General features: G+C 49.9%; 1 protein-coding gene across 1 annotated transcript in view; it reads left to right on the top strand.

Annotated features, from left to right (window-relative positions):
- The window catches only part of CACNA2D4 (calcium channel, voltage-dependent, alpha 2/delta subunit 4), a 125,976-nt gene that overhangs the window by 96,192 nt on the left and 1,845 nt on the right, over nucleotides 1-27,939 (top strand). The window contains exons 27-35 of the mRNA XM_009333026.1: nucleotides 4,087-4,148; nucleotides 7,276-7,320; nucleotides 8,283-8,345; nucleotides 14,150-14,220; nucleotides 15,061-15,136; nucleotides 17,015-17,067; nucleotides 18,044-18,099; nucleotides 19,513-19,533; nucleotides 24,751-24,868. Of these exons, the coding sequence (XP_009331301.1) occupies nucleotides 4,087-4,148; nucleotides 7,276-7,320; nucleotides 8,283-8,345; nucleotides 14,150-14,220; nucleotides 15,061-15,136; nucleotides 17,015-17,067; nucleotides 18,044-18,099; nucleotides 19,513-19,533; nucleotides 24,751-24,868 (565 nt within the window). The remainder of the gene's footprint in view (nucleotides 1-4,086; nucleotides 4,149-7,275; nucleotides 7,321-8,282; nucleotides 8,346-14,149; nucleotides 14,221-15,060; nucleotides 15,137-17,014; nucleotides 17,068-18,043; nucleotides 18,100-19,512; nucleotides 19,534-24,750; nucleotides 24,869-27,939) is intronic.

The raw sequence follows: 27,939 nt of genomic DNA on the forward strand, positions 1-27,939 counted from the left end.
TAACCTGAGGGGTGCCCAGGGCGGGCTGGCCGCATCCTGCCCGGCCACGGCGGGTATCCGCAGCAGCTGAGCACACGGGCTGCTGTAACGCTTCCCTGCTTGGATGCAGCACAACCCAGTGTCTGCTTCCTTGGGGATTCGGGGAAAACTTGAGGAGTGCTGGTAGGGGTAGTTGGGACAAGGGGAATGGGTGAAGGAAAGGAGCGTTTGCACTCATGGTTCGCTCCCTTGGATTTGGTGTGTGGCGGGGTGAGCGCGCTCAGCCCGTACGTCCAGCAGAAGTGTTGGGTGCAGTTACACCCACGCCATGGCAGAGGCATCCCCTGCCCTCCCCACATAGCCTGCTGGTACAGGAGTGCGGTAAGCACCCAAATCCAAACCACTGCCTCTGTCAGGCTTCCCTCTGTGCTCTCCCGTGGGCTCCTGCAGCCTGCCCCCCCCAAAGTCAGACCCCTCGCTTGCTTTCTTCCAGCTTGCTGAGGACCTCGGTAGCCACATCTGCAAGAATTACTGTTGAGCTGGTCCACTTGAACTGCCTCTTCTGTCAGGTCCAGTAGAATAAGCAGGCTGCCCTTGGTTTGGGCTTTCTGTTCTTTTTAACTTGCCTGGAAGTTATTTTTTAAGTAAAATTTTTAGTGGACTTCAAGTAAAATTTTGAGTGGGGCAGCTCTGCTGCTGGGTCGAGAGGGAAAATGGAAACATTTCAGAAATAAGGAATGCAAATGGACAGTACAGCCAGGGCTGCCCTGCTGCTCTGGCACCTTCTCTCATTGGAGTCACGGGTTTTATTTAACCATTGGACTGGCTGCCATGAAAACAGGTTTTGAATGGGAAGGTATGTCTTGCTGAGCAGTCTACAGGATGCAATCTTGCAACTCTTTGTTATGCCTTTTTGTCATGCAGCAGGCCAGAGAATTAAATCTTGGGGAAAGCTCCTTGTGAGAACAGCATATGGATAATCAAAAAAAGAAGCCAGGGAAGGCAGACAGAAAGAGAGACAAGCAGAGATGAGTCAATGGGGCAGACATGCTCAACGGAGAGATGAACAGGTGGAGGGGAAGGCTCTTATCTCCACGGTGAACGGCAGCACGCGATTCCAGAGAAAGCAAGCTGCAGTCATGCAGCGGGCGCCTCCTGGGTTTGCAGGCAGGCAGGCAGGGTGCCTGCTGGTGGAAGTCGTACACAGGTCTGGGTAGCCTGTTGACACGGTGAAGCAACATTTAACTAGGCAAAGTGTGCAGCATTGCTTGTCCTCGTGTTTTATTTCATTGCTGGGAAGGTACAGTTGCACAGGTTATTTGCACATTAGTAGGAATAAAACTATTAGCCATGGTCTCTGCGAGGACTCTACGGTTGTTGCTGTGCTGCACACCAGGGCCACTTATTTCATGGACCTCAGATCTTCCCGCTCCTGCAGCATGCTCTTTGACACCAGAGCAAAAAGGCTGATTACGATCAGTTATACTTTGGAGCAAGCAGAGGGAGGAGTTATTCCAGTTTTCTCCCTCTCACCTGAGCTGTACCATCATCCTTACCTTAGACTGAATTCACTGCTTTCCTCCTTTTTACCCAGCCTCAACAACAGCCTAAAGGCACCTGGGCAACTACTTGTTGCTAGCACTGGGACGGTGTTTGTGGCCTGTTTCTCCTCAGCTCACACATCTTCCTCAGGTCACCTGAATGCGTGGAAGTTTCTCACAGTTCTTGCCAGGAGCTGCCAATCCGCCCCAACTGGTGAGGAGTGGTGCTGCCAGGCAGGAGCATGGAGCAATCCCTCTAGTATGGTTCCCTGTGATGGGGACCATCCAAACAGACAAACCTGGCTGCAAGGCAGAATAGCCCCCAGCTTTGCTTTCAATGACCTCTTCAGACTGTGCTGTGATGTGAGGAGAGTGGTGCTCACCACAACCCCGTGGGGAATAGCTGGAAATGTGTGCTGGAGTGCTGGGAAGGAGAGAAAGGACTCGTGCAGAGAAGATGAGTAAGTGCAAGCCCTACAGAGAGGTTAGGGCTGCAAAGATTGCATCCAAAGGACAAGGCTTGCTGACAGATGCACAGACGGGTTAGACATGGCTGTGAGCAATGTGGAAAGAGGAAGGAGAGAACTGGGAGGGTCTGCTTTCTGTCCCTGCCACCGGCCGCCAGTGCAAGCCCCTAGGTACTCTCCTTCCTCATGTTGCAGGCAACTCTGTCCAAGTTCGGTACATGCTACTCATGCCTCCTGGGCAGAGGCAAGGATTCACAACTAGGGGCAAAGCTCCCTTTGAAGAACAATTTGAGGATAGATGTTCCCGCTGGCAAAAGCATGAGCCACTGAGTAAGTCTGCATTGCAAGGTTAGTTATGTAGGTATCAGCTCCTCTTCAAGTCTCATAAAAACTGCATGTCCTGGGTAATGTTCAGTCCCATTGATGTGATCTGCTGTGATAGGGGAATAGCTCTTTCTTGAGATGGTTTTAAAGGATAACAATGAATTTATTTAAAGCTACATACCAAATCGGATGCGTGGGCCTCATCGGACTCAGCAGCAACAGCACCGTTTGCCTTCTGTCATGCACTGCCAGTTTGTCAGCGAGGGCACCAAGCCAAACCAGCCTGCGATAGCCCCGCTGAAGCTGATGAATCTTCACCCGGGAGGGACTCAGCCCCGTCCTTCGTTCTTTGTTTGCATTCTTTGTCTTATCTGGTTTGTGCTCTGTGAGGCTTAGGGCAAGGCAGGTCTACAAAATCATTTCTTTCCCCCACGTACAGGCAGTCAGATTCAGTCTATGGCAGGGAGAGCTGGATAAGAAACGTGCCTGTGAATGGGATTTTGTGAGATGTACCAGCAATAGGAATGCGACGAGAAGGATACCGACGCTGGCATAAAAGGCAGAACTGATGCCAGGTGCCAGGGTCTCTGTACATGCTGCAAGAAAATATACTATTGCATACTCTGGTTTTAATTCATACCCATCTGAATTAGAGCATCAGATCATACTGTTAACTTAAAAGCACCCACACAGCATGATTCAGATTTAAAGGATCTGTTCCCCCCTTTGAAGCTCCTGCTAATTCAGAGGAAATCTGTAGAAACAGCAACACTTCATCCGCCCGATATTAGTTGTGAAAAAAGGGCTCAAACTCTCCTTCTCTGTAGTTCTTTTTCTCCTTCACTTGCACTTTATATTCTAATTCAAGGTCCTGCTTGAGGCTGTAATTCCTGTAGAGCTCTTGGATCCAACTAGTTGAGACACAGCCCTGTTGTTCCCCATCACCATGCCAGGCTGCGCATGACTGTGCTGGTTATTACGTGTGCTTGTAGGCAACCTACCCGGGGAGGTTTAGGTTATTCTGTCGGGGAGACCCTGCACCATTTCTTCTCCTGTGGAGCTATGCCTTACTTCAGGAACATGTTGCTGGGAATAGAAGAGAAATTAAGCCAAGAAATTAGGACGCACTTCATTAAGAAACACACACACACACTTTTGCTTAGCAGAGCGTGCACTAGGCTGGGACCGGGTAACGAAGCACTACTTCTAATGGACACTTTTCTGTCAAGTGGCACTCATATTTTTGTGCTTTCGTAGTGGCTTAGGAGCAATCTAAATCACTGTGGTCTCCCCTTGAGACAGGTGAGTTTTCAAATTAATCCCTCCCTCACACTGGCCTACTTTATTTCTGATTGATGCTGTGTGTGCCGGAGTTGAGGCTGGGGTGATCAGAAACATCCGTTCTGGCCAGGCAAATCTACAAAAGGCAAAAGTGAAAGCTCACGTGCTCGCTCTCCTGGGTTTTTTTGGTGGGATTTGTTGTTGTTAATTTGTTGTAGCTCTGTAGTGTTTAGTGGGAGGGAGGTGTCAGTGCCTCGGTACAGCAGTCAGCGTCCCCTTTTCCTCTACCGTGTTAAACCTCTGACTCTCACTTGGCAGTCTGGCTCAGCGCTGATCCCCCGATGCTTATCATTCACACTTGGAAGCGGGTTGCAATTGGGATTTCCATCCCATCACTTTGGGTGAATATTTACCCCTCCTTTCCTAACTTGTGTTTGTCTTTCTCTCTCTTGCACATTCCTCTTTCCATCCTCCCCCTTTTTTGTTTCCCATAGCGGTGGGTGTGCAAATTAAGCTGGAGTTGCTCCAACGCAAGTTTTGGATGGCCATGCAACAGGTAGGAGCATCAGCGATCGTGCAGAGAGACAATTTAATGTTCTTCATCAGCTAGGTCAGTGCTGTGTTACATCACATACGATGGCATTTTGATGAGGGCTTTTGTGAAATTCATATTAAAATATTTATGAAGTAGGTAAGTTTGAAGTCACACATTTCTGTAATCCTTTGACAGCACTAATGCCGTGTGATCCATGAGTCTGTTCCACAAATGCCGTGTTGACGGTGTCAGCATCCTGGCCTGGCATCAGCTCTGCTGCATATGACACATTTAATTGTGGAAATACGTTTTGTGCTCATTCAGCCTTTCAGAAACCTCATGGAAATCTGTAATTTTGGGCACACGGAAAAAAAGTCTACTGCCCTCTCTTATCATCTTGATAATCGTAACAAAATGCTACCACCTCACCAAAATAAAAATTATTTGCTCCAGGGATAAGCTTTCAGTATTGTCCTAATTTTGGACACTCTTGCTGGACTGAGAGAAGTGGAATAATTAAAACAGCCCCCTGGTCTGAGAGGCAGGAAAAGTGAAACACCTTTCCCTTACCACCCAGGGGCTTTCCCCCCAGGCTTTGCTCTCGGGGAGGTATGCTGGAGGGGTGAGACTGATGGGACTGAAGCAGCACACAGCAGAACTGACTCTGCTGTCAGGAGAGGGAACTGTCATCAGACGGGGATGACAGGGAAGATAGGAGGGCGGGAGGCTGCTCACCGGGAGCGACCACACGTGGGGAACAGAAAAGTCCAGAGTTGACCGCGGTGACAGGAGCATCCTCGCAGGTGGGAGATCATGTAAACCTAACCTGAGCTAAAAAGACTTCTGCAAAGCACGTGAGCACATCCTGAAGCATCAGCAGAGAGCTTCATTTTAAAAAGTCTCCTGAGGGCCATACCCAGGCAGTTATCACTGCCTGGGTATGGCAAGTTATCACATGGGCATTAAGTGAAACCAGGAGGGCTTATTAAAGAAGCTGAAAGGAGGCCTGTGTGCCAAGTGCCTGCATGCCGCAGCCCCGGTAAGTGCTGGTATGACAAAAGCCTGCGTATGGTTTCCCAGGATGTGACCGCTGTTTGACAGAGGAGTGACTAACAGATTTCATTTTCTCTCTCTCTCTCACTTCACCGCATGCTGTGCCGCTCTGGATGTCCACACTGTGCCTCCCGTCTCCCAGCCCAATGACAGTGATGTAAGTAGACAAAAGCTGGGGACGGGGAGGCATCCCAGCGTGCCTCGCCGCAGCTCGGCTTCATAATTGTGTCGTTTGTGTGCCAGCATTTTATAGGCACTGTCCCTTGTCTGTAGTCACTGGAGACGGTCCAAGCCTGTCGTAGGCTGTGTTTGTCTTTGCAGTAATTAAGTGTCTTTGGCAAAGCTGAAAGTGCTCTGGGTCGCAGCGCAGCATTTCAGAGACCTGACCAACAGCAGGAGGATGCTGTGACGTAGGCTGCTCTCTGAGGAGGGAGCTGTGCCCATAAGGCAGTAGATGTGGTCTCAGAGCAACCAGGGAGCTCAGGTTCAGCTTTGCCCCCCCCGCCAGGGGCTCCCTGCAAGCTGCCAGTGGTCTCAGATCAGGCTCCTCACCATGGTCCTGCTGCTGCGTGGCCAGCCCAGCACCAGGCACTGCTGGAGCTTCTCCAGGTCTGGAAGAGCAGCGGCGGCGAGACTCGGTCCTCACACTGCTGAGGAAGATGCTGTGAGACACGGGCCCTTCTTGTGGGAAACCACTCTGGTTCACCTGGGTTTCTGTTCTGATTTCTGAGCTCTGGGCTCTGTATTTGTTATCCCCCAAGGCCATAACAGTGGTTTGTTGTGCCCATATTTCTCCACTGAACAAAGGAAGGAACTCACCAGGGATGAAGTACAGGGCCACCTCTATGCGTATGTCCAGGGAGACAAAACAACTCAATGCTGTTTTGTGGTGAGGCAAGAGTAAGACGATGCTTGCAGCTGTGGGTAAAGGGATGTTTTTAAACCATCATCCCTAGAGCCTCAAAAAGCCAGTCAGGATTTGAGCACGAGCACGCAATATTGCAAATCCACAGGGCTTGAAACAAAATCAGGCATCTCTGAGCCTCCCCTGAAGTTGAGCAGAGGGCTGGAAACCTGAAACTATTGGTTTTGTTCTGCAAAACTCAAGAAGAGAAACAAATTCTAACTGAAAGTAATGGTCTTATTGTGGTTTGAAATGGCAAATTCACCTCTTATTACTAAGAATCATCCAGAAAGGGGGCTGGGGTTTATGTATAAGGGTTTTGCGGAAATAAAGGGCAGCTGGCTGAGAGCAGATGGGCTACGCGACACGTCAGTGTCCTTCCCTGACCCCAGAAAACCTCTGGCAAGAAGGGGACCCCATGTACAGAAGTGGCAACACCATGTCAGCTTTCTTCCCTCCGCTGCTAAATAAAATAGCGTTAAAAAGTAACACAAAGAGACAGACACACACAGCCAAGGCAAACTCGGAACAATTATGAAATCAATAAGTACCTGAAGGGCTTTGTTACTCACCACTTAACCCCTCATGTCCCCACCCAGTTCAGTGTTGTGAAACACATGTCAAGTCCGGTACACAGAAATCCTAAATGAAACAAATGGATGGTGCCTTGGGTTACACGAGCACCATTCACATCCTATTTTATCATTAGCTGTCTGGAGAATAAAGAAACCAACAGCAACGACAACAAAAAAATCCCTGCCTGAGAAGAATCCCTGATCTAAAATACCATGCCATGTGTTTAGTCCAGATACTAGCAGATGCTGAAATGCATGCTGGTTTCTCACCAGTGCACAATAACCTTTGCTTTCGCAGCCAGAGAGCTTGATGCTGGCCCCTTCGTTAACGAGTCTCTGTTTAAAGTGCATAGGTACTGCTGGAAGTGTATCAGGGGGGTAGGTGCAGGATCAGAGCCCTCAGCAAAGGGGACGTTGCTCAGAGAGGTGGGGAGTACGCAGAGCCACTGAGTGGGGTGGTGCCGGTGCACGCTGTAGAGCTTGTCTTGGTGGAAGCGCCAGCGAAATTGCAGAGCTTTATGAGGTGGTGGTATGGAGACCTTTAGCTCAACAGTCCCAAGGGGGAGACTGTAAGACGAGATCATGCCACGGTTAATGCCCTGCTTTTCCTTTCCAGTGCAGTGCCTTGGACGGTGCCTGTCCACTAAGCTGTCAGGATGATGTAAGTTGCCCAGATTTCTTCTCTGTACCTGTGATGGGTGTGATTGACTACCTGCTCTGTGGAGATCTCTGTCTCCCCAAAAAAGGAGCCCGTCGTCTCCTCACAAGAGGTTGCACAGCTGGGGCAGGACCTCATGCTGTTGAGACAAACCTGCAGTTTAGGTCTTCCCCTCAGCTTTGAGATGTCAGCTGAGCCCGGTCAGGGGCATGGGGATTCCAGCCAGTGACTCTAAGGAGAGTCCATCTCCTCTAAGGTTGTCTCACTGGCATCCCAGGTCTGCCAAAGAGAGTGGCTGTCAGCATGACATGCGTGCTGGACACCCCTCTTTGCATTTACACCACTGCTTCAACCTTGGTCTCAGGCATATTTGGGACAGGAGCCCCTCTGCCCTGGAGAGTGGGATCACCAGAGAATTTTCCTCCTATGTTCATGTAGGATTTCCTCTGCACCCTAGTTTTTCCCTGTGAGACCTAAAGGTTTTCATCTAAACTCTGTGCCTCCATTTCCTGCTCTGCAAAATAAAAATAAGACCAGCACTGATGATACTCAGCGGTGAGGAGAGGGTTATTTCATGAGTGGTTATAAAACTCTGAAACCTGAAGGTGGAAAGCATTAGATACCATTTTATTAAAGAGAAGTGCTCTCCAAATATCCTGTCGCTTCCTGCAGGATGCCTTGTCTTCTGAAATGTGGCTCAGAGCCTGCTAGGCCTGCACGCAGCCCTGGCGAGAGACAATCTCTGTCACAGACAGCTCACAAAGTAAATACCTCAAAATGGAGGCAGAGAGGGAGAAGTCAATTGTGTAAAACCCGTGGTAGCTGAGCCATGGGGCTAGGCATGGAAATGCCGAGGCTGTTGCCGTAAGCACAAGCCCACACCGCTCCATCCTGCACACAGCGGTACGTCCCAGACAACCACGGAAAAAGCTGTCTTTAACGTTGCTTCTCTTTCATCTCTGCAGATTCTGAATTGCTTCCTCATTGATAATAACGGCTTTATACTCATTTCCAAAAGACCTGCAGAGGTAAGAGAGCGTAAGAGGAGGAGGAGAGTGTGCTTGGCTTGTTCCTAAATAACCCACCAGAGCTGGTTAAAACAAATGAAGTTCAATTGTGTAATAAGGGTGGCTGCTGTATAATTACATTCAGCTGTGCGGTGAGGGGGAAGCCTCCCGGCAGAGTGACAGCACATCCTAGGTAAGAAAGGAACTAGTCAAAATATCTTTTTCTCACAAGTGAGGAAATTAGACTCCTTTCCCTCGGCGCAGATGCTACTGAAAGATGATTTGAGACAGTCCCAGAAGGCAGGCATGCCCTGACTCGGGAAGGGAAGGGAAGGGAAGGGAAGGGAAGGGAAGGGAAGGGAAGGGAACAGAACGGAAGGGAACCGATGAAGTCAAAGCAGGCATTCTTCGGGAAAGGAAACTGATGGGATGGTAAGAGCAAAATGCCAAAGGCAAAAAGGAAGACAAAGTCATTTAAGCAGATTGGAAACAGGAGCACACCTGAAGAACCGGAGGATTTACTGTGTTGATAGTCATGGTGCTACCAGGAAATAAAAGCAGAAGTGAAGGGAGTAAGGAGAAAGATGCAGAATATTAATAAAAATATAAGCAACAAAAGTTGCTTCCTTTCCTCCTGCTTCCAGCACCTCCACGACCATTTCTAGGGAGCTGAAGGGGCACACTTTGTGATGTGACATCCTGTGCAGCCTGGGTAAAGTCAACACTACCAGCCCCTACATGGTTTAGCTATACTTTTCTGCTCTCTGGTAAATTCACCACAGAGCAGGGTTTCAAAATAATAAAAGGCCACAGATTTGGATGCCAGAAAGTGACGTGTTGGAACAGTCTCACAAACTACAAAGCAATAAGTCAATAGCAAGAGTGGGCTTATAGAAGAAATGGAAAATGAAGCGGTTTTGTTACTGACAGAAGTGTGGAGTTTCATTAAAATTGCTGTAGTACTGGAGTATGCGGTACATATACATATACAGTAACAAATACTGTTGTCCTATTTCCAAAAGGCAGTAGATCTGATCCCAGAAATTACTTTCTTCAAGATGTGACAAACAGGTTGAAATGGAAATTAAAAATAAAGTAACAGAACACTCAATGGATGTGATTGGGACAAGCAGCACAGCTTCTGTAAAGGAATAGTTCTTTGAAATCAGCAAATCGGGAGAAAAGGGAGAATGGATGACCTACTGTATTGCAGTTTGTCTAAAAACATTGAAGAGTGTCCCTTACAAAAGGCTGTTAAAGAAGTTCTGGTTAAAGAGTGAAGCATGAAGTAGTGTCATTGAGCTCGAAGTAGCTGGGACATAAAAGAAAGAAGAGGAATTTTTAGATGGATTTTTAGATGGAATACGTCAGCGATATGAGTCCCATAGTTTCCCATCTGGACTTGTGTTGGTTAGCATATTCAGAACAGGCTGGCAAAAGAAAAAGGTGAGATCATGAATTCTACAGGCACTACACAGCAAGTTCAGAGGCCAAAATGAGAACTGTTGAGACTCACAAAGCAAAATGAATCAGCAACACAGTGGCACCAGGGGGTGATACAGACAGATATCAAGGGGGGCATAGCGCAGGGAATAACCAAACTCTTCACCTGCCACACTGAATATTCCAGCAAAAGGGCCCCTTCAGTGACTTGGTGTACCAAAGAAAACCTGAAAAATAAGGGAGGAAAATGCTGTAAAGTTGTATTGGCTCCCTACTCCGGGAGGCCAGAGTATGTTCAGAATGGGCTGGTAATCTTAGGAATCGCTATCTGCCTCTGACCCCCACAGCATTTTGAAAGGTGCTTTACTGAGTCCTATGGCATGTGTCCGTAGAAAAAGGCAACTACACCCTTTACGTACCATGTCTACTGTTCATCCTCAGCACCACCCTCCTGAGTTCTAGCTCTGTATTTTTCCTGCATCTTATGGAAAATGTTTTTCAAAAAGCTCGTCTCTGAAAGATCTGACTAGCAGAAACATGGCATTATAGTGAATTTGGGTAAATTATAAACATTATCCACGTGCCTCCAAGATCAGGCATTTTGGCAGGCACCAGAGCTGTCATCTCTCCCCAGCTGTTACTTCCCCTGACCTCGGAGAGTTCACCACTACTTTTCTTCTGATTTCTTTATCTTGTTCCAGTTACTGCTTTTATTTCCCAGTGGCACCGTGAGTGTCCACACTGTTAAACCCTACAGGGAATTCAAAACAGCAGCAGCATTAAATCAATACCCTGGGTTTCATAGCCTTGCCACTTGGGTGTTGCTGCATGGGATCACTTGCTGCTCTGTGGCCCTCCCTGCCCCATCCCACACTCTTCCCTCAGTGCATCCTTTAACATAATGCAAGAAAAGATCCTGTACCTGGATTTTTGGGGGGTTTTTGCCTTTCTGGAGAAGTCAGCTAGTTTGCTGCCCTCCCTCCCTGCCACATACCTGACACCAGGACCAGCAAGAGTGGCTCAGCTGCCTGGGTCAGCGTTTCAGCCCAGCGGTGGGGAGAAGGGCAGCCTGCCACAAGCCACCTGTTCTGCCCCACCAGCTGGGATGGGAGGGAGCTAGTTGGATGCCAAAGGAGCCAGGGTGCACAGGTGAGCCATCTGCCCCGTTGAGCTGCACAGGCTGTGGCGGCTCCAGCACAAGCAGGGCCCCACACACATCCCTGCTTCCCCAAGGAAGGCAGACGAGGAGCTTTCATGTCCAAAACGCCTGCTTCCCAGGGCAAAGTGCAAGCTAAGAATAGCGGAGAGGTACCAAAGTGCCCGTGTCCTTATAGCCCCCGGGTGAGCAGCTGGCGCTGGAGACCTGCTCCAGGGGCTCTGAGATGGTTTGCTCTGTCTCTCTGCTCGCTCCCTTGGGGCTGCCGTGCTTTACAGTGCACTCAGCCTGCTGCCTGCCCAGGGCTGCCTGCTGCCTGCCTGGGACTGCCTGATGCTCTCACCTCCTTCCCTGGGTGACTGCACCAGAGTGGCTTCACACATGAACGGGGTGAGGACAGCCTGGCTCAGGCTCTGCTCCCCTCTGCCCTTGGGATGGAGGATCAGGATCGGGCATCGGCTCTAATAATCTCTGCCTGAAGGCGGCAGGAAGCTTACTGGCAGCCAGAAGCCACCGTGGAAGAAAGAGGGACTCAGGATTTGAATGAGTGACACACTGGAAGCTCCCTGCAGGATTACTTGGGGAAGAATGGATAATCTCTTAATTCGGGCTAATCCCCCCCATCCAGACTCATCGCAAGGGAGCAAAGAGTTAATAGACAGAGCCAGGAGAAGGGAGTGGGTGAGGGAGAGGACCAGGCTATCTAGGGCAGGGGAGGAAGGGAAAGTAAGTGGCAGGCCCAGACTGTGCTGCAGCGAGGGCTGCTCTGTGCTATGATGCTATGTTTCTGCCGATGTTTGCAGTCGTGGCCCCACGACCACCCCTGAGTTTTTAGCTGCCTTTTGCTGCCAGCCAGAGGCACATCTGTGGATCACAGGTCTGGATCTCCCTCCGCCTGCTGCATCCAGATGTCCCCTCGTTTGCTAAACCTCCTTCTCTAGGACTGCTGCCTTCTCCCTGAGGCATCTCGCAGGGTATATCTGCAAGCTCTGCCCAGGCGGAACTCCAGGGACAGGGTGCAGGGTGGCAGCTAAAAGGCCAAGATCCCACCAGGGCTGGGCAGAGCTTGTGGAGAAGTAACGCAGCGATGAGGCTGCCTGCTCACGCAAAGCCTGGCCCATTTGGCAGATCCCGTCTGTCTACAGCTTTTGTGTGTACCAAAAGTACAAATTGCTCAACGAGCCAGCAAAGCATGGACACATGTACGTCTGTGAGCAGTGGTGTACCTTGCGAGCCATATGCAGGCTCCAGGATGCATCTCTTCCCTGTGCATAGCCTGCATACGTACTTGTACGCTTTCAGCTGCAGGGGGGGATGTGTCACGCAGGATGTCAGAGGCAATGCTTTGTGCTGTGAACCTCTGTGGAAACCTGCACAGAGCTGGGAGTTGGGAGAAACACAGCAGAGGGATGTCTGGGAGAGCAGCAGCCAGTCACTGGAGGAAGCAGGTTGTACTGAGAGCTGCTTTGCAAAACGTCACTTCAGTACAGGACCACTTCAGTTTCTGCCAAGTGATGCTTTCCTGTGTAACTACCCGCACAGGGTACCTAAAGCAGCACCGAGCTTTGAAGGTCTGATTCAGTGTTAAAGGCCAGTTTGCTGATGCTTTTCTGAACACATTCCCTAGACCTTACTCTCAATTACACTAACAGTTCCTCATACTTGTACCTATAGGAACCACGTCCTACCTGGAGAAATTTGGTAAGAAATCAGCATCTCTGGAGGGGGGGCATTTACAGTCCTGCAGTGGCCCTCTGCCCTTGCCACACCGGCTGCAGCTTGCACTGCATTAAATTCCACTGCTCTGGCTCCTGCTGGGGCTGCAGACTGGTATTAAATGGAAGCAGCTGGCCTCCTCACCACCCTAATCAAATTGAAAGAGCAAGGGAGGTGAAAAAAGTTAGCACTTGCTCAGACACATTTGACTATGTCTGAGACGATTACAGCCTAAATGCTCGAAGGGGAGTTGATGTTATGTATTGATTTATACAGTGAAACAGGCCTCTAAAGCCTGTTGGGAAGAGGCTCATAACCATGTAACACTACTGTTAGATGATTACCATATGATGTTAGGTAAATCTGCCTAAGGGGTTTTTTTTTTAGTGGAAATGCCCCACTGAAATAAATGAAGTAATCTGTCATCTGCTAATACGTGCTAAACGACTGCTAGCCTATCAGTGGAAAAGTAAATTGCCCCCCCAAAGTGCATGAATGGTTCCATAACATATGGGAGCTATTTACTGTGTCAAGACCCATGAGCCAGGAAAATAGATGGAGGACAGCTCATATCACGTTTTTATTATTTACGAGTATTTTGTTTACTTGCTTGCAAACAAAGCGGTGGACTTGGCAGATTCAAAGCATTTTTGCAATAGATTTGTCATGGTTTAGTAATCAGGAAAGCCAGAACTGTTGTTTGGTTGAAGAAGTCTTTCGAGCAGTGGTTCCTGGATTTGGGGTTGGGACTGTATTTGAGGTTATTGACTCCAAAACATAAATGGGACCAGAGGGCCACGAGCTCCACTTTTAGTACAGGCATGCAAGCGGGATTTGAGGGTTGTTGCCCCTCCAAATGCAACTTTTGCTAGGGTGGAGTCTGTGCTGGCATAGCTCTGGCCGTGCCAGTGCGTAGTGTGTAAGATAAAGGGATGGGTCGGTGTGCGTTGCATTGTTTGGGTTACTGCCTGCTCAGAACTTGCACAGCAGTGAGTTGTAAAACTGTGTTCGCTACCTAAATAAATGTGTACGGCGCACTTACGCATGGTGAGTTAGTTTGCCTAGGGCAGCAGGAGAGCAGAGGTTTCCAAAGCCACTGCGGCCACAGGCTAGCAGAGATGCTCAAGCAGAAGAGACTCAGGCGTTCAGATCCAGAGAACATGGATTCACAAAAACCCACAGGAGAGCCCAGGCTCCCAGTGAATCAACGTGCCTGGGTCTCTGCAGCTTGAGAGACCGCCTTTTTCTGTCACAAGCTGCAGGGACTTACGTGGGCTAAATCATTTCCAAGCACGGTAAGAAGGGTGCAGGATGCCCAGCTGGTGATGGGGGAAGTCCTCCCTCAAGCTTTCCAGCCAGCCAAAGGACAAAGCTTAGTGTTACCTCCTTATAAAACACTCATTATGTGTAGTAGGCCTCCAGGCAGACTGGATTGGCTGGAGTCATCAAGCATTTGGAAATTTTACTGTTGACAGTTTATTCTGGGTTTTTTCCTTTCTTGTGCTTGCAGACTGGAAAATTTTTTGGTGCAGTGGATGGCTCAGTAATGACCCAGCTGCTAAACATGGGCATGTTCAGGCGGTAAGTGGGGGATCTCTGCGCTGTACTTCTCTTTCTTCAGCTGGTGTGGGGGGTCAGAGCATATTGGTCTCCATAAGCAGCACCACTGAGCAGGGGAAAATGCACGTGCTGGTGCACGTGGCTCTCTTATTTGGCTGCAAGAGCTCCTTTAGCTACCTGCCCCCCTCCCCTGACTCGCTCAGCCAGTCACCACACACCCTGTTTCTCCTCATCTCCTGCTCTCTCACCTGCTGCAAAGCACCAAGAGAGACAGTAACTCCTGATCTCCATTTGCCAGAAAGCAGCTGCTCCTGTGTCTTTTCCAGGGCAAGATGCTATGGGAAACAGTTCTTGGCATTTTGGGTGAAGTGCTTCAGTTCCTCCTGCCACTTGGAAGGCCTTTCTATGAGCAGTTGTCTGAGAGCCCCCCCAGATGTGGCATTGCAGCTGGCTGAGCACATTTCTCTCTCTCCTAAAAATTACCTCTGTTTGTCTCACTCTACTCCCCCAGCCCATGTCGAGAGAGTTCAGAGTTTCAGTGGCTTGAAAACAGGAACTGGGGGGACCTGAGGTAGATATACAATTATAATTCTCCTGCTTCACAGCCTGCTTTACTCACCATCTGAAACTAGGGACGTATTTCCTCCTGTACTGACCCAGTTACATTAATCCGGGGCCTGTATTTCTCCCTTGGCAAAATCCAGCACTGACCAAACAGCAAAGATACGTGTGAGCAGGCCACTGCTTTAATTCTTACATACAGAAGCTTTTATAGAAAAAGTCGTGCACGCTGACGTGTGCGTCCCGTAGGCAGTTGCATTGCTTGCTTTTGACTGCTTCCTTGTTTTGTGTTGATTGCAGGGTGACCATGTATGATTATCAAGCAATGTGCAAACTACCCTACCACCACCACAGCGGTGCCCAGCCTCTGCTCAGTGTACGTATCTGTCGGCACACAGCCCTCTCTGGGCTTGGCTGTGGAGGCTTTCTCCTAGGACGTCTCCAACACCTTGATGTAGCACAGTCCCCAAAAGAGCTTAGTAGCTGTTTTCTTTCAAGTGGTGGGAATATCCAAACTCATCTAAGGCAGATTTCTGAGGCAGTGATGGCCACTGACAGTGGTTTCCAATTTGGCTCTCTATTGGCATACAGGAGCTCACTGAAAATCAGAAGGACCAGGGAGAGGACAGGAACTAGACTATGCCAGGCTTCTCCTAAAAGCTGAAGAACCACCTTGCAGCTGAAATGAACAGAAATGCTTTTACAGGGCGTGGTTTTACTCAGCAGCTCAAAAAGGAGAGTTGCACTGTCCAGGGAGCAGAGCGTCTGGGAGAAAGCTGTCAGCCTCTCAGGGAAGCGTGAGTGGGCTTGGAGCAACAGAGAGAGGGGTTAAAGCTGCTGAGAAATGCTGATAGCCCAGGGAACAAGCTATAAGAGTGAACAGTTTTGCCAGTAGCCAAATACAACCTCTCTGATTATTATTATAATATATTATATTATTATATTTAGTCTGATACAAGCTAATAATCTAATCCCACTCTACCTTCCTAACCTGGCCTCGAACAGGCAGAACTAAGTAATTGCTCAAGACAGGCCACTTCAAACTGGTTGAAGCAACCCTAAACAAGGATGTGGTTATTGCTGTTATGATCGCTTTTTTGATACTTTAAAGTGTGGTGTGCTGGAAGTACATCCTATGGCATGACACAGTCATTTTTTTCCACTAAAAGAATTTTCAACAAAATATTACTTTTTAATAATGTGTTACATTTTTAACAATATATCAGTTTTGGCAATAGCTACACTGAAGCTGGATAGATAAAGTATTGTGATTGCAGTGAAAATACTTGCTTGATCATATCCTCGAGACTTTTGATTACTGAAAGAAATGTCACAAAATACGAGCTGCCAAAAACCAGGTGAATTGGGAAGAGAATAAAAGAGTGAGCATTTGGCCTTCATCTCTCCCTTTCCCCTCTTAGCAAAACCCTCGAAAAGGAAGAAATCGAGAAAAGTCCATTTTTCATATGCATCGTTCAAAGGAAAAATCAGTGAAATTCCCAACCATCTATACATTTTACTATTTGCTGACTTATTTTGCTTGAAGATAAGTCAGTTAGCAGTAATGGAACATTGTCTTGTGTCCTGTGACTGCTGCATCTGTTTTGGGTTTGAGGATACAGGCATGATTATGAGGGAGAGATGAAAATTAGACATGGTTACCATGAAGAAAAGAAGCAGCAGGATCCTCTGCAGATGAATTGTCCCTGGGACAATGCTGGATTTCCAATTTGTAGCTGAAAAGCAGGAAGATGATAGAAGTCATGCCATCTTGAGGAAAAGCTGGATGAAAGCGCAGTTAAGCATAATCAATCAATGGCAGATAATACTAAATCCTGGGCAATGCTGTCACTTGTCCCAGAAACACCACTTGGTATCAGAATATAAAAGCATCCTAAACCGGCGGTGTCCCATTTAGCTGTGTTTCTCTTCTGCTCTGAGCTCTCAAGGTCATCCATACTGGAGAGAAATCATCAAGCAATTACATCTTCAAAGTCCTTCACACATTTGTGATAAACTCCCTGACCCTGACGGGGAGGGGGTGAGAAGATATTATTAGTAGCAAGGCAGCTCCGCTGGCTTTTGATGTATTTTGAACATTTTCCAGTGATGCTCAGACCTTGAATTTCCAGCCTGTCTTCAAGAGCTCTGATCAGTGGAGGGAATTGGTCTGAAACGTGGGGTCCTGCATAACAATTACAAACTCTCTAACCAGGTCCTTATGGTATTTCTCATTTCTTCTTTTGTTCTCCAGCCAATTTATGCCTTTCTAGCTGCAGTGAAATGGCTGATAAGTGATTTCCTCATGTGAGTACCAAAAGATGGGGGTGTTTGGGAGGCCCAGACCAACGGGGGCGAGAGCTGAGAAAGCTGCAAGCGGAGGCCCCTGCATAGGGCATTGCTCTCAGCCTCCTCCTGACATTCAGCTCAGCGCCTTGCTCCTGGGAGACAGAAAGCTATTACTATTCCCATTTTGAGAGGCAGAGGCCCGGAGCGGGTCTGGGATTTACCTGAAGTCACTCAGTACATAGTGGCAGCATCAGAAATAGGACTCGGGTCTCTCGGGGCCCAATGCAGATCCTTGATGTGAAGTCCTCTTGCCTGTCTCCTCTGCCCGTGATGAGCGAATGCACACCTTCGCTTCGCAGGGGGGCGAAGGCTGAAGGAAGGAAACCAGGGAGCTCAGGTCTGAGTGACAGCAAGGGAGGAGAGAGGGGAGGCCATGAATCAAGCTCCGGATTCAGGCTCGCCTCAAACTGCTGGGGGGAATCGGAGTTCAAATTAGGATGAAAGTGCCGCTGCTCAGCTTGCTGGGTGTGCAAAAGACAAGGTGTGGAAAAGATCCAGCTCCTAGGGCTTGAGGGTAATTCAGAATAAGTCAATGTGATGTGCAGCTACCTCCGTGTAGCCAGTGTACGGGCTCCCTGCTGGCCATCCGTGCCTGCTCCTCAGGTGGGTCTCATGGTGACTGAATCCCTTCCCAGCCTCGGGGGCTGCTGAACTCAGTCTTCTGTTCGCCGGCGAGGCCCCCGCACAGTATGCACTGGTAAAAGCCCATTCAGTTATTCCACAGTACAGATCCCATGATAGAGAGCTACACTCTCATCATGTGGAGAGGAAAGAAAAAAAAAAAATTAAAAAAAACCCCACAGACTTCCACTGCCAGCAAAGTCATAGTAAACATTTTAGAACTGATACTCGCTGGGCGACAGGGCCATCTCCCTGACACCTGCATCCTTCCAGGCTGCTGAAAAAGCATCCTCTGTTCTTGCTCTTTTGACAGCTTCCTTTTGGAGTTTAACATGAGTAGCTTCTGGCACTCAGACAACTTGGCAGATGGTGAGTACACAAAAGTCCAGCCGCCCCATAGCACGAGTGTTACAGCTGCTGGTGGCAGAAGAAGCTGTACAGGGAAGCCTCATGCAAGGAGCCCACCATCTGCCCCGCCACCTCTCCCTCCATGGACCCTGGAATCCAGCTTCCAGGTCCCACCACCACCCCGTCTCCCCCCACTCCCACCCCCATTTCAGGCTGCCACAGAGCGGTCAGGGTGAGGGGCGTGCGGCTCAGAGCATGCCGCTCGCTTTCCTCAGGGTAACTGCTGGGGTGGGGGGAGGCTCTTCTTTCCAAGGACCCCCACCCTCTGTGCAGTCAGATGAGAGAGACCATCAGCTGCAAAGCCCTTCGGTTGGAAAGACTCCCTTCCAGTCTTTCCTGAGGGTGGCCTACAGGACGGGACAGAGCATGGCTGGAGCAGCAGGCTCTCCGGAGCCTCGCAGGGGTCCCAGGAGGCTAGCCAGAAACCTGTAAAGTAGTTCAGTAACACATGGAGGGTCTTCACTTGCCCACTGGACCCTCTCTGGAAGAGAGAAGGTGATGGCACATGGTATTGCACAGCAGGTGAGTGCAGCAGAGGGGTATGTCTGGGTTGAAATCCAGTGACCTGCCCTGCGGTTGCAGTGCTGCCTGCTAAAAACATCCCGAGAGTCTCTGCAGTCCCAACCCTACCCCACAGGTAGGGGGGATGTTAATGGCCCTGAGGTGACCCGAAGGGAAAGGTGAGGAGTGCTCTGCGCAGCCATGTAGGTGCCGTTATTACATCCGCACTAATTATTCAGCACTACTGGCGCTTTTAGTGGAGACAGTGGTACCTTCCCTGCTAACTGTGGGGCTGCGTCTTCTGCGCAGAACTCAGCTGGCATAATGGGGAAACAGTCATTTTTAGAAAGGAAAATTTCCTTCTAGTCAGAGAAGGAGCCCGGTGTCTGGGTACTAGTTAGGCCCCGCGTGCCTCCTCCAAAAAGGATCGCCAGAGATGGCGGTAGAAGTTGCAGGTATCCCCTGTGTGGCCCTGGCCGCTGCTTGACACACATCAGGATAATGGGAGTGGCCCCATGCAGAAATCAGTGGGGAAGAGTCAGATAAACAAGTGCAGTACTTGCGGCAGTGCAGGAGGGACTGCTCTTTCTGGAGGACAGACAGACCTGGTGTTCCTGCAGGGAGCTGCTGTGGATGCTAAATGGCTGCAGTTTGATTTAGTCTTTGCTTGAGGAGATGTGAGAAAAAGGGAGGAGGGGTCTCACTGCTGCCCTGCTCATCGTCATTTCCTTTTGTGCTTTCTTCATCTCTCTCCCACATCACCTCCATGACTGCTGTGTGCGAATTCATCTCTTCGCTGTGCTGCCATCATGTGAAACTGTCACGTGGCTCCATCTCCACTGTGTGTCTCTGTGTGTCATGCGACCTTTCCAGCCAAGGCTGTCTTCCATCACTGTAAGTAGAACCACGTAGCAGCGAAAAGAGGAGGATTTAGCTAGAAATCCCAGGCTAGGAAAGACTTTTTTCCACCTTTTGGACAATGGGGAACTTGCAGAAGGGTGTGACAGGGACAAGGCAGTGCCTGGCTCTATTGCCCTGCACAGCAGAGCAGCAAGCGATGCTGTTGCTCGTTTAGCTGGCTGAGCTGGTGATTGAAGGTCTGTCACTGAGAAGTCAATAAAAGAAGGAACACACCAGCCTCCTCAGTGACTGCGAGCACAGACAAAACCATCACTCGTTACTATGGCATAGTTGGGCCTGTAGCCTGTGTACCGTGGCATGTCCTTAAGGCACTGTGGTTCCCAGCTGCCCTGTTCTTTTCAGCCGTCACACCAAACTGAAGACCAACACGGGTTTTTCCTTCTTGCAGGAAAAACTGTACAGGTCTTATAGACTTCAGCAATTAAGAGGCAACTTAAGTCTTCTTTTCCACACCCCATGGCTTAGCTCCTTCTGATGAATCCCAGCCCAGCTCCAGGATAATGCAGAATTACTTTTAAGCAGTTCAACTGATAAGTATATGCTCTAGCTCGTAAGTCCGCTCCTACAGGCTAGTTAGAAATCCCTCCAGACGGAGTCCAGACTGTGGCTGTGTTTGTATCTCCCTGCTTCCATATCTAGCTTGTATTCGTCGATTTGCTCTCTGCCCAGCAAGACGTATGTGTGAGACAGAGATAGAGAAATAGAGACAGTTGGAATGTGTCTTACTGTATGAAGAAGAGGAAGAGAAAGAGAGGGTGACTACGGATGAAAAAAATGAGTGTCCATGTTGGGGGGGGGAGTAGCGGAGTGGAAGAATACTATTGGGGCTGGAAGAAATGGATTGCACATGTTGTTAAGAAAGGGCTGTAGATTTTTGCCAGAGATGTTAACATTTTCTTGACTGCATGCCAAGGCTGGTGTATGCAAAAAGTATGGAGAGAAGAAGACATTTTGTGAGAGAGAAATTGAGCACACATTTATTCAGGGATATGTGCAGAGGAATTAACGGTCGGGGATCTAATGCCTGACTGTGCACCTCTGGCTCTGCAGCACTGAGCCTATTTCTGCTTCCCAAGTTCTCTTGCTTTCCGGGAAGGCGAGACTCGCCGTTGGAATATGGGCATGATGTATTCAGACTGCACTCATCATGCAAATCTGCTTTTCAGAGGTGGTGAGAAGACGTGTGTCGTGGTTTGCTTCCACGTATTTTTCACTGCTCTCAGCATCTCATTCCTCTCTGTGTTTGTAAGGGCTTCTGCTTTTATGGACATCACCACAGGTTTGAAAGCCTTTAATTAAGCCAAAAGTACTTCCAGCCAAGGCATGCAGCCTAGAAAGGACTATTTCTAGAATTCTGTAGCTCAGAAAAGTTTCTTTTTGACTGCATGGTAATGTACACAGAGGATATTTTACAAGATAATTGATTGAACTCTGTGTTTTGTATTTGTAACTAAGTGGCAGATTTGTCTTACGTGTCCCAGAGTAAATCCACTGACTTGGGTGCAGTTATCCATGATTTCTGCTGGTGGGAAAGACTTCACAAATCTGGGCTGTACAGTTCATAACAAGGCGCGGCGGCTGCCTTTGCTGCTCAGGAGGATTGGTTGCCAAATGTCTGACAAAGTCTTTCTGGAAGTGCAGATGGTAGCAACGACAGCCTGGAATTAACTCACTCTTTGCTATAAAGTTTGCCATTTGTTATCAGCTCCTCTGACTGTTTACTAATCCCTGACCACCAGACTCTCAGAGCGCTGATAACGTTTTGATGTCCAGCATGTGCATGCAGAGGCTCAGCCCGAGCATTTTGCTGATGATGTACACGCTACTGGGCTCCTCTGAACTTCTTAATACTGCTGCAGCTGCATTGCTTCCAAGCAAATTAAGTGGCAGAAGGCTTAAGCGTAATCTCTGTCATAGGTCTTGTCTCTGTGCAGAAGTTAGGAGATTTTTAAAGTGGCTTCTTTTCATTTAGCCTGTGCCAAGAAACTGATTTAAGATGATCTGTGGAGGGGACTTGTGCCAATTTAGCACGGTTTAAAAATACAGCTTGGTGCACGTGATGAGGTTAACCCAGAGCAAGTCAAATTGCAGATGTTCATGAAAGACTGCAAACAGAAATGCAACTTCTGTTCGTGACTTAGCCCATACTGCACTGCCCCTGAAGGGACTCAAGCCGGTGCACTTCCCACCACGTACCACCAGATGCACAGGCTGCTCCCGTGAGTGCCACCACGGCGCAGTTTGGCCCAAGATTGCTGCTTAAGCGTTGCCTCTCTGGTCCTGTGCTCAGAGCTGAGGTACAGCTCTTGCCCATGTGTGCGGGTCAGGCCAGCAAGCTGTGCTGATCAGCGCTGGCAGAGGGTGCGGGTTTATCCTGGGCGTGGGTCGCGCAGTCTCTTCAGTTGCCTTTCCCCTTGAGGCCCAGTTCTCCAAGCCCGAGTCCAGCACAATGGCCCTGATTCAACACTGGCTGAGGCTGGGAGGCCTCAAATCTCCTTCCATCCCATATTTTCCAAGCCGATGGTCTGATTCACCCCCTCCCTGCACCCCGTCCTTCACACCACTGTTTTTTATATGGTTTTAACTCCACCCGCTTTGATGACACTACATCAGGAAGATGGAGCTAGTGGAGAATGTCATTCTTTGCCAGGGACGGGGGGGAAATGAGGACCTGGATGAAGTCTCTGCTATGTCAGGACCCTTTGCCACTCCTGACATGAGCAATACGCTAAATTCTTGCAAGCAGTTGTGCCCCAACTTTATCAGGTCACCTTTGTGGTCATCAGAGCTGCTGTTCTGAGCAAGAACCAGCACAGTCCATCGCCAGCAGCTGTGCTGTGGTGACAGCCCCAGTCACTCAGTGCTGCGAATCCAGGAGTAACGCAATGGGACTTTGATGGTTCGTGGTCTTGCCACAAGCGTGTCCCTAAGAAGGTCTGTCCCTGGCTCAGACTACGGTAGTCTAGCCACCCGTTTCAGAGTTTGGAGGTGTTTTCCCAGCCACTAATACAGTGAATTAAGGCTGAAGGGAAGGGCTCCCACTCTGTTCCTCACACTCCTTTAGTCCATCAGGGACTTCACTGGCCAGAATATGGTTACCAGCCCTGGAGCTGATCTGAGCTGGAAAGCGTTTGCAGCTTCTCTCCTTTCAGCATAAATGGGGATATTCTGCGTGTTTCATCAGAAATGTCTAAGCCTTTGAATTTCACCTCAGTAATAGGGTCTTCTACTGCTCATCCTGAATGTCCTCAGGACTTTTTGTCCCCATGACAGGCACTAGTCAGAGGCATTCTCCATTAGCAAAAAATGGGAGAGGCTTTTCCATGTTTCTGCAGTGTGGGCTTTGCACAGAGGGACAGCAAATGGTGACAGAGCACAGGCAGGCAGCTCCTGGCTGGCAGCAGAGTTGCTGCCGGACCCTGAAACGATGAGTTTAGTTGATTAATTTAGTGTGAATCCAGGGTGAATACAGAACAAGGCATCGTGCTGAAACAAGCCCTGTGTGCTTTTGGATCTGTGCAAAACGAACCTAACCATGATACCGAAAGGTGGTCCCACCGTCTGGGAGGATTTAAGTAGGAGGCTGCCTTGTGAGTGACATTTTTAGAGAGTTCAGAAGAAAAGCACAAGGCACAACTATGGGGGACTCTGGACTGCAGGGAGGTGTTTGAGTACCCATCATATTCACCTGGGGAAGGCATTAGAGGGGAGAGTGGGCTGCAGCTCCTGGCTTTTAGTCGCTGCATCGCCGTGGTGGAGAGAAAAATCAGAGAAAATCATCCAGCTTTTCTCTCTGTCATGTAATCCACATTGTTTAGACAGCAAGCTCCACAGGGTGGTGCCTGCCTCTTTTGGTGTGCTCCGGCAGTGTCAGGGGAGAGGAGACCATAGCTCTCAGTGAGGGTTTTACAGTGATGCAAGTTACCCATCATCAGGATCATGAATACCCTCCTGGTGCCTTCTTACTTACTACATTTACTGATTAAAACCCAAATTGCTACATCTTTCTATAAATCTTCAGTGCTGCTGCTGCAAGGGATAAGCTGGTCATCCTCCACATCAGAAGGACTCTCTTCTCTGTCTGTCCCCCTCGGCAGGGCTGCCTGCAGCCGCTGTGTGGGTGGAGGGCTGTGGAGTGAGTCTTTTGTGCTCAGACCCAAAGCTGATGTAGAAACCATTTCTCATACTTGTTAGCTGAGCCGCAGCCACTTCTCCCCTAGCAACAAAGCCTCGCGTTTCCATCGGCGACTTTCCCCTGTGTCTTACAGAGGCAGGAGCTGGCTTTGCTACCTCCAACTGCAGAAAATAATTGCCAGAAGGGCCCAAGGCGGTAGTTTCAGGCAAGGCAGACTTTGCTGAACTCCTAGAAAGGATGCCCTTGCCTCTCGAGGGAGGCTCAGTAAGGCTGTTCAGCTCCCCTTCATCCCCAAATTACTTTGGGAGTCCCACAGAATGTGACTGATGAGTGACGGAGCAGCTGCTCCCTGCCTCTGCGGTGGATGGCTCCCTCCAGGAGCCAGCACCACACATTAGCTGGGTCTCTGCTGGTCCTCGAGAGCCGCCGTCTGCTTCCCTATGGTACCAGGCCAGATCTCTTTGCTGGTGGTGTTTTCTTTTTTTACGTAACACATATTCAACCCCTCAAATTTCCTGCTGTGGGCTCGCTCTGAAATGTCAGAGGGCTCAGGAAAGATCAGTGTGAACCAGGGCTGGGTTAGGCAGGAGGGACTTTATTGACACTGCTGGTTCAGTAGACACCCATCCCACCCCACTCCCCTCCTTTGAACACAGGGGTACCAGTGCCCAAATGCCCCTGCGTAACTGGCCGTGGGGGTCCCTGGGGTGCTGCCGCCGCTGCCGCCCCACGGCTGGCTGCGGCTGTGGCAGGGTAGGGTCCAGGCTTGCTTCGGGGAGGTGAGTGGGAATATTGGGCACATTTGTCACATAGGCCGGTTTTCCCACACCACCTAGTGGGAGCAGGGATCACTGCCTGGCTGCTTTCTGCAGCATCTCCTCATCTCCTTCCCCTTCTTCTCTGGTAGGCACCTGCTCTTGGCCACTGTCGGGGGGGGCACGCAGGGCTGCTGCTCCAACCTACGTCGCTAGTCTTAAGTGCTTCCATCTCAGTGCAGACCGCTCCTGTATGATCCTCTGCCCTTCGTGTCTCACCTTGTCTCCTTACCATCGCAGCTCACAAGCACAAGAAGCACGACACCTTGCAGCCCTGCGACACTGAGTACCCCGTTTTTGTGTATGAGCCAGCTATCAAGGAGACCAACGGGCTGATCGAGTGCGGAGATTGCCAAAAGTAAGAATTGCGGCTTCCCTTTCATTTGGGGGCTCGTGCACCTATCCCCAGCTCGTGACAGCACGTGAGCTTGGTCGCAGAGCTCGCCGGTGATGGCGGTAACTTGAGAAGAGTTGCCTGCTGCTGTGCCCATCGCGTGGCCACCGCCACATCCACAGCTCTGGCCACAGAGCAGAGCTAAACAGCCATGCTGGACAGCAAGGAGGTGAAATGATCAAGTTACAACTTATCTATAAAAGAGAAAGAAAATTTAAAAACATCTGTTAATAAGCAGAGGTGGCTGTAGAATGAAGGAAAGAGCATTTAAATATATATATATATCTCTTTCCATTCCACAGATTTCAGAAAGGAACTTTTTCTGTTTTTTCACATTTCTGGCAAAAGTTTTCTCCTTAGAAAATTTTCCTTTTTGCAATGCTTTCAGCTTTCCTTTTCCTTTTTATATTTTCCCTCTTTTCTGTTTTTCTACAGGAAAAAAAAAAAGCGGGGGGGGGGGAGAAGTGTTAAACTGAAAGAAATTAAAACACAGGTCCACTTTTTTATTTTCCGTTTTCATTTTAAGAGAATGAACAGTCCGAAATAACAGAAAAGTCATTGTGAAAAGAGGCCATTTTCAGCAGTTGCATAGTGCCGTCAGCAATCACGTGCAGAAAGGTGACAGAAGAATGAATTTCCACTGGTCCAGCTTTTCCTAACATAAGGTGTCCAAACAGATCTGACTGGAATCCCTCTTAAAAAAAAAAAAAACCAAAAAACACCAAACAATCCTACCTAGTCTGACTTCAGTCTTGGATCAACTGCAGGAAAGACTTAAAGGTTAGGAAAACAGCCTGCGCTAGTCAGCATGACTTTAAGAAAACCGGGCCTTGCCAAACATTGTTTTAGAAGAAGAGATTGCCGATTTGGTGACAACAAGGTATTGTGTAGGTGCAATAAGCTCTGGGTGGATCCAGAGGCGCTGAGTGCCCCAAACTGACCTGTTTGTGCATTAAGCTGTTGCTGCAGAGATCTCCACCACCGACACAGCCTGGGGCTGACCCCTCCTGGATGGAGCCTGTCACCCACCCACCCTCCCTGGGAAGGCTGGCAGGGGTTTCCACCTTCGGTGTTTTGTGGTGGGTAAAGCAAACCCCCCGTGGGAGGTGGGGGGCGAGTGGTTGAATGATCTCAGGGTGATAAGCTTAAACCCCGTGTCTCCTACTGCCCGTCCCGCTTGAGTCACTGCCTTATGGTATAAGGGGGCAGGCAGCACCTTGCCAGCTCCAGCAGCAGCCCCTGAGTCCTGCTCAGCTCCTTTGTAGTTACAGGCACAGGATTGGATTGCAGCCTCTGGATACCGGGCATGTCTCTTTTGCAGCTTTCATGTTCGGGAGAGACAGGCGCCCCGACACAGGCTCTGTGGAGTGTTAGACAGTGGCCCGCTGGGGCGTGCAGGCTTTCCCCATCACGTTTTGCAAGCCCAGGTGGTTCCCAGTGGAGCAAGGATAGGCCGGCTGCTCCATCCTGGGCAAAAAGTTGGCTTGCAGATCGGTGCAAGGGGCACCTCTATCCTGGTTACAGAATTTGTGCGTGATTTAAAATCTGCTTGTCAAAGCTCCCACAGCAGTCATCAGCCAGGAATACTAATGAAATAGTCGCGCTGCAGTGTGTGACATTCAACACCTCTAAAAGTGAATACAGAAATCCCTGGAGGCTAGAAGGCAGCAAGACTAGGTGGTGAATAACCAGGGAGACAGGGCGGTCCTCCGGTGCAGTCAGGTAGGTCGGTGCAGAGGGCACATCCTCACAAACCTGTATTTCTAATCCAGAAGCCCTCTCCCTTGGCTGAGAGGTGGTTAGCAGGACCGGGAGTGCGCAAAGCCACGTACTGGCTGCAGCGTTGCAGCCCTGCCACCAGCGCAGGCGTGCGGAGCCCACCGTCCCCGGCCTTCCCTGCGCCCAGTGGCCCCAGGAGCCTGCAGGCTCCTTGCCAGGGCTGTACGGCCGCCCAGTGCCCGGTGGCGGCACAGCCTGTCGGCAGGGAGTGAAGGACGGCAGCGTGGGCAGCTCAGCCTTGCTTCGGCTGGCTGCAGCCTCTGCGCTGGCAGAGGGCAGGCAATGACTGCAAGGCATTGGGGGGGGGACACAACGCAGGCTGGTGAGATGCCCAGACACGTACAGCGCCTTGCGGTGACACCGGCATGCATATGCTTGGACACGCACCCCCCCGCCACCTGGGTGCTTGCCCCGAGGGCCGCAGATGGGCACGTGCCAGTGTGCAAACCCACAGTCACAGGCGCACGCAGCCTTGTGAGCACAGAGACATGTCCGAGCTGCCCATGCACACGCACGTGCACATGCACTCATGCACAAAAACCCTGCACACAGCCCAAACACGTGCCTGCCCTCATCCTGCTCTGCCCACACAAGCCCTCCGCTGCCTGCACAACTGGGCAGCGGCGCTTCCGCGAGTCCTCACGTGCACGTCCTCGGGCAAATGCTTACATCTAGACGCAGACTCGCCGGCACGTGCCTGTGCTCGTCACCGGACCTTTCTGTAGTCTGCTTGTCCGACAGGGAGGGGAAGGGACAGGCGAACTTGTGGCCGCAAAGTGAAGCTGCACATTTTTCGTGGCAGCAGGCAAGACCAAGCACCAGTTGGTCAGTCCCATCACACCAATGTAATGTGCGATGCTACTGGGATCCTCCATTTCTCACTCCAGTAACATGAAATTTAGAAAAACTCTGCCCCTTGCAGGACCACATAGGACATACATCCATGCATTATATAAGCATATGCATAAATATGCGTTGAATGGGCATTGGCACGCCTCTGGGTGAAACCAGGTCTTCTCAGGTGTCATCTGCTGTGACATGCTGCCCCATTTGGGGAGGACTTGTGTCGGGTTTTGTTGGTTGGTTGGTGTTTTCAGTTTGTTGGTTGGGTTTTGGGTTTGATTTTGGCTTTTGTGCCTCGCGTGGAGTTGTAAATCTGAGCCAGTTCAGAGCTTCCTGAGGCTAAAAAGGTGTGCTAATGCCACCTCCCCCCCCCGCCCCGTGCGCACAGCTGCTCGCTGTGTCTCTCCCACTTC

The sequence above is a fragment of the Pygoscelis adeliae genome, unplaced genomic scaffold (assembly GCF_000699105.1).
Source record: "Pygoscelis adeliae isolate BGI_AS28 unplaced genomic scaffold, ASM69910v1 Scaffold38, whole genome shotgun sequence".
In the NCBI taxonomy this organism is placed as follows: Eukaryota; Metazoa; Chordata; class Aves; order Sphenisciformes; family Spheniscidae; genus Pygoscelis; species Pygoscelis adeliae.